The sequence below is a fragment of the Carex rostrata genome, chromosome 31, assembly GCF_964058835.1.
Source record: "Carex rostrata chromosome 31, lpCarRost1.2, whole genome shotgun sequence".
In the NCBI taxonomy this organism is placed as follows: Eukaryota; Viridiplantae; Streptophyta; class Magnoliopsida; order Poales; family Cyperaceae; genus Carex; species Carex rostrata.
Genome location: NC_135948.1, coordinates 250113 through 257167, shown reverse-complemented (window position 1 = coordinate 257167; position 7055 = coordinate 250113). Strand labels below are relative to the sequence as shown.

The 7055-nt window shown below is 33.6% G+C and overlaps 1 protein-coding gene across 1 annotated transcript; it reads right to left on the bottom strand.

Moving 5' to 3' along the window:
• Positions 1-4365: 4365 nt before the first annotated feature.
• LOC144547521 (uncharacterized) lies at positions 4366-7055 on the bottom strand. The gene is made up of 4 exons (XM_078296189.1): positions 6749-7055; positions 6078-6348; positions 4931-5007; positions 4366-4617 (listed from the first exon to the last, which is right to left on the bottom strand). Exons 1-4 carry the CDS (start codon positions 6980-6982, stop codon positions 4525-4527), a joined length of 675 nt encoding a protein of 224 aa, XP_078152315.1. The 5' UTR covers positions 6983-7055; the 3' UTR covers positions 4366-4524.

Below are 7055 nucleotides of genomic sequence, written 5' to 3'. Positions count from 1 at the left end.
CATATGCATACGAATGCACATTAGTCACACGCTCTCTCTCTCTCTATATATATATATATATAAACAATCTCTGCCATTTATATATGAAAATAGCTTAATCATGAAAACTAGTTTATCAACTGGAACTTGACTAGTGTAGATTTCGATTGAAATATTTAAGGGCTATTATAATTCTCCTTACATATTCATCCCCAATTTCATTTTTTAACTAACTAACTTTATATTTTAACTATAACTACTATTTCTAACAACCTTTATTTCTTTTATCTTTCTCCCTTTTTCTTTCACCTCCATCTTTCTCTTCCATCTCAATCTTCTTCTCTCACCTCCCTCTCCTACCTTTGCCTCCCGCCTCCCTCTCCCACCTATGCCTTTGCCTCCTTCTCCCACCTCTGCCTCCACCTTTCTCTTCCACCACCGTCTCTCCCACCTCCACCTCTACCTCCCTCTCCCACCTTCGCCTTCGCCACCGTTTTTCCATTGATAAGCTCCCTCCCTCTCCCACCTCCGCCTCCGCCTCCATTTTTTCTGTCTATACCTGCTGCTCCTGCTCCAGCGAACGTTTTTCCAAAGATCATCTGTCTCTCCATCCCAATTAAGCACGCCTCTGCCAGAATTGAATACTTTAATGTGTATGAATGAATACTTGAGCACGCCTTGTTAGTGTAATAATCTAGAAGTCAATAATATGATAATTGATTATATATAAAGCTTTGTTCATGAATTGGATGATTGATATCATTTTGTTGCATTGAGTATTATTGTATTTATGAATCATTTCGAGTTCATGACTGGAATTGTGAAACTTCATAATATAGATGATATATACTCTAAAAAAGTCACTGACCAAGGTAATTAGCAGGAACACTAATTACCACGATAAGGTTAGTATGTGAATTAAATGATGGTCAAGTTTTACAGACCATAGACAAGGAGTTGTCATTTTAATCACATAGATATATGTTCCAGGAACATGATATCTGACAGACCCCGAATGAAACATTATACGGAATTGTGTTCGTGTCATTAATGTTTTCATTCAGTGTTAAGTTCTAAAGTATGAGGTATTCATCTTTCCTACTAAGAAATGTATATGGGTGATTGTTATCAAACGCTGTCGGTAAAATGCAGTTATAACGGTAGCTCTTCGGTATACATGGCTTAGCTGAGGTAGTGATGGCTTACCAAAAGTACTATTGTCCCTCGTATCTCTATACGAGCTATAGCATCACTGGGCCCCTTGATAGAGTAAGATTATCAACGCGCGGTATGATTACAAGAGTAATCATATTTGAAAATCTGCTCAAGATCAAGAAAAGATTAAGTTTACAAGGGTGACACACACCTACCTTGAAACTAATCTGATAGCTATGTGACAAAAGAACTGACACAAGTAAATTGTTTACTGGATCGTGATATTGTACTGTACAGCATCATCTGTGTAATTGGATGGTCATGATGCGTTTTGCCAGATGCCTCTCATGATTATAGAAGTTAAAACAATTCTAATTCTATTTACCAACATAACACATATCCTATCGGTCTTTTGCGAACCTCTCATGATTATAAATAGAGGGGTACATGGAAAGAGAAACTCACTAATTCACTCCTATCGTTTCGTGTCGAAACGAATCGGTATTTTCTCTCTTTCTCGGTTTCTCTCCCAAATAGTGTTTCGGTTGAGAAAAGAAAGTTATACGTAGTTGACGTATAATCTTGCGGGTTGTTGTGAAGTATATTTACGGAATCGGTGAATAGTGTTTTCCCGAATTTCGCGGTATGTCAGTTTTGCTTATTTGTGAAACTGAGTAGCTGAAAATTCGTGTTTACGGGTTTTCATATTTTCACTGTGAATAGTGTTTTTGCATAATTCCGCGGTTTACGGTATTTCTGGCAAAAGAAATAAACCGCTCTCTGGTTAGTCCTGGTGGATAACCAATAGAGGCACTATACGTTTGGTGCTCCGAGGAGAATCATTCCCGTGATGTAGCTTTACTCGCTCGGTCTGCATTCCAACTGTGATTTGGACACAAGGTATAAATATGTTATATTAATCTATTTAATTGGTAAGTAGATTAAAGTTTTAGAAATCAATCATGAAGTAGATCTGTAAAATGATTAAATTGGGTTTTGATGCCAAAGGAATACTGAAGGTGGACCGCCTTGGAAAGTTTCCTGACATATCCCGTTTAATCCTTGGCTTGAGTTAGAAGTAAAATTTTTGTTTTACGTTCTTTCCGCAGTTTAAGCCTAAACGGGTTTTGGTTAACCCGAAACCCAACACACCTCTACCGGATTAGATCTATCACTGTCGACCGTATCAAAATATTTTTGTATCTGTGGATACAATTAATCCCTTTCATGCCTATGTTCTCCTTCCTGATAACGCCAAAACATATAGCGAAAATCACTACTTTTTAGTACGGAAAATGCGGAAAAGCGTATGCAAAGTATCTATTTTTTCAAATTATTCATCGCAAACGTGTTTTTATGCTATTTTGGTAGGTTTTGGAGAAAGTTGCGAATTTAGGCCGAAAACAGAGCAAAAATGTCATATTTAGGCTGATTATGAAGGAAGTGTCAAAATATGGCATCACATGGAGTATGCAAATACCTCACATGAAGTGCATAACATGCAACATGACAAAACTCACTGAAATTCACTGAAAAAAATATTTATATATTGATGGATCTAAACCATTGCCCGATCTATATATTTGAATCGGACTCATTAAATCAAATCTTTCTATATTTTTTGAAAACGAAACACTCTTTCTGCTTGTATGAATTTAATAATTTCTATTGATAAAAAATTTCCTCTTACAAACAATAAAACTCTAGTTCTAAGAATATACCAAAAGTGCCACAATGGCATGTACAACTTAAAATAAAGATGCGGACCTCGGAAGAAAAGACAAACACTAATTAAATCTTCAAAAATAAATATTTTCATAATGAAACCCTAGTTTCTGGTACAAACAAACATATACCAGTAAACATATTTGACAAAAGAGCTGATTGAGTCGTTTGTAACAAAAAATGTAAATTGTACTCGTAACCAAGGTTCTAAACAGTGCATACTGATCCTCGGCACTGTCGCACTGAACAAGTAATTTAGTGTTTAGTTTTAGTATGATAAAGCGATGAATAAGTATAACATTAGTATATATTTAAGACTAAAACTAGGGTGTTCTTGATTTCACCAACCTTCTTTGTGAAGTCAATTTTAAAACCTATCGAATTAACTTCAAACGATAAATCTAAACAATTGAAATCATTTTACTTTACGAGTGATGCGTGTACATATAAAAATTTCAAACTCGAGAATTAATTTAGTATAAAATCAAGCGGTCAAAATTAGAAGGATTATAAAGTAATTTTAATGCATTCATTATTTTGAACATTTTTTTACTACTTGACTTTATACTAAATTAATTCAAAATTTGAAATTTTTACATTTAGACGCATCACTTGGGATTTGAATTTATTGTTTGATGCCGATCCGATAAATTTTACAGAGTTCACAAAGATACTTGGTGAACTTGGGAATATCCTAGTTTTACTTTATATTTAAACCTACATTATTCCAGAATGTAAAATAATCACAATTGTTACAAGAAAGTACAAAAAATAACATAGTATCAATTTTATCATCACAAAATAGTCTCTACTACAGACACAATATGCTGCCATAGTGCCATCATATAGTTAGTATAATACAAATGTTCGTATAACTAAATTTGCTTCATTGTCCAAGATTGCTAAATCTCACAATCTTACAGCGATTTAGTGTGCAGCACAAAGGTACATTAAAATGGTATCTCGCTACTATTTAATAATTTGCTCGTTACATACATTAAAGTAAACATTAAAATGACATCTCACTACTATTTAAAAATTTGCTCAAGATGTGAATTGATGACTTATTGCCTATCTATATCTTGAATTGGTTAGTGTAGCAAATAGTTAATTGTATAATGGTTAGTTTCTAGTTTAGGATATTTACGTGAATATTTTGCTGTCTTGGATCTCTAACAAAGTAAAAGTATGATATGCATTCCAAGCATCTGACATTAAATTATAGGTTCGTCTTTGATACAATGATTAACTTTTGTTTGTACATACTTGACTGTGCATCTGGTATTAATTTGGTGTCTAAATTATTTTTGGGAGTGCAGATGGCTAAAAATTTGCTCATAACATATATTAAAGAAATGTACAAACAAAAGAAACACGTCTTCAAATATTTAGCCATCTGCACTCCCAAGAATAATTTAGACACCAAATTAATACCAGATGCACAGTCAAATATGTACAAACAAAAGTTAACCATTGTATCAAAAACGAACCTAATTTAATGTCAGATGCTTGGAATGCATATCATACTTTTACTTTGTTAGAGATCCAAGACAGCAAAATATTCACGTAAATATCCTAAACTAGAAACTAACCATCATACAATTAACTATTTGCTACACTAACCAATTCAAGATATAGATAGGCAATAAATCATCAATTCACATCTTATTCTGGTCTCACAGAATCATTACAAAGGTCCACCTTGGATCCTTTGCGCCCTTTTTGCCACGGCTTAAAAGATTCCTCCCAACCGCAGTTCTACAAAGAAAAAAAGAACTTATATTACCCCCATCTGATATATCTTGCCTAAGGGCTGTCGTTCCTTCCGGTAGAAAATTATACTAAATCCATATGGTAACACCATTCAGAGCTAAGTCAACCAAAATAAATTATCCCTTGAGGTGGCCTGACAGTCCTGGTGTTAATATGCTAGAAATGGACTTGGCCAGGTACAATACTGAGAAATGAAAATACAATTGGATGACCTTATGAATACACTACAAAATCCAATCAGCATAATGGTTACAGCACAATAAAAGTGTAAAAGTGAAATATTCAAGTAAATTCGTACCTGTAGCCAAAAGAAAAAACCTCTCAAGAGAGTCAAACGACGGCCAATTCTTGCCCTTTTAACCTTCGTCTCCACCTCTTTAATAGAGAAAAAGGCATTGTGCCATTTGATTAGTAAATAATGCTGCCAAACTTTTCCAACAGAGCTATAAGGAAAAGAGCATCATCTTTCAAGAGTTGTTGAATTTCTTATTTACCCCACTACTCTTATTTTTCTTTTCTATTTACCCTTTGAATTAATAACCCACAATTAAGTATTATCTTATTTGTTTCCCAATATACCCTTTGTCTTCCTCTTTGATTTAAATTTTGTAAAGGACACCATTGTTGTGCATCATCCGAAATTTTGCAAAGCTCACAAAATTGAATACTTTATCAGTAAAGCATGCAAATTGGTACTCCGAAGTACGAAATTCTGGTAAAACCCAAATTCTTCCTTAAAAATTACAATACATTTTGAACTTCAGAGGCGGAAAAAGGACCTTGAAACTTTCCCAATTCCCAGTTACCATTTTTAAAGATTTCTTCAGATAAAACAAGAACAAAACAAAATGACAAAAACAACAACCAAATCAACCAACCAAACACCAAAGAAAAGAGAAATTCAAAACGAAAAGAAATTGAGAGAAACAAAAAGTTGGTTCAGTTTGCTCGATTAAAAGGCCGTGAGGGAGCTTTATTTATATCTCCAGTTTGCTCAATTAAGTGTTTTATTTAATTAAGTAGTTCAATAAAGACGTGGTTTAGGGATATGAATCCTTTCAAGTGCTGAAGATAATTTTATTTACGAAAGAGTCATATCAACTTAACAAGTTAAAACTTCAACTCAATAGTGAAATTTTGGATGAAATAAAGAGTCATGAGGATGTACAACAATGGTGTCCCTTGCAAAATTTAAATCAAAGAAAAAAAATAAGGGTATAATGGAAAATAAATAAATTAGATAATATTTAATTGTGGATTATTAATTCAAAGGGTAAATAGAAAAGAAAAATAAGAGTTGAGGGATATGTGAGATATAACTAAGAGTAGAGGGGTAAATAAGAAATTCAACAACTCTTGAAGGGTATATGAAAAATTAATCCAAATTTTAAAATTGCATGGTTGTATACATTTCAGAAAATTAATTTGAAAACTACAAGATTTACCAGGGTACCAATTGAAGAAGGAATTGCTGGCATCTTCTGTCTCTATGGCTCTTTCCCTGACCTTACCAGCTGACTTTGTCTTTACAGCATTTTTCACGGGACGTAACTCCTTTATTACAATCTTTTTACTCCTGAAAGCTGCCTTCTTCATCAACTCTCTATACTCACACTTGTCAAATGGCCTCTTTAGCTCTCTAATTAACCTATCTTTGTACAATGAAGGTGGTCTACCTAAAACCTCTACCGGTATTTCATCCATTATCGGCTCCTCCTGTACACAATGAAAGTAATTTTGCATAAAAATGATGATTAAATTATACTAGGAAAAAAAGAGAAGTACATAACACAAGCTTTACATGAAAGTACCACGAGTTGCCATTATGTTTGCAAATGTTTCGGATTATCCAACTTTGAAATTAAATATTATAACTTTTAACATTTTTATCACTATTATCACAAGGCAATTTTATAGAAAAAGGAGTCAAAATTTTAGCTTCGTGTGATATAACACCTACTTTTTACTACTCATATTTTTTTTTACTACAAATCCAAATACTTGCTGACCAATATAGATAACTCCTCAACTTTACCAAGTGAACAAGTAATACTGACACCAATTCTTTACAAGAACATTTCTAAATTTGTTTTACTTAGAAAGATAATCTTCTTACATTGGAATCGGAAAACTCGTGAAAGGTTGCTTCAGTGTCACTTTCCATGTTGCCTCTCTTATTTCCCTTATGCCTCAACTTTGCTTCTACTTCCCTTTCCTCTTCGATCCAGTCAAAATCCATGCTTATGCTTTTAGTCGGTTCAACCGTTGGCCGGATTACATCTTCTTTGTCATTATTCCATCCAGGATAGATTGTTTTTTCGACAGGACACAGCATCTTCATTAACAACATGAATCCTTGGAACTACAAATTGAAGAATACCATTGTTAGGAAATGATAACAGAAGAAGTATATAATATATCTT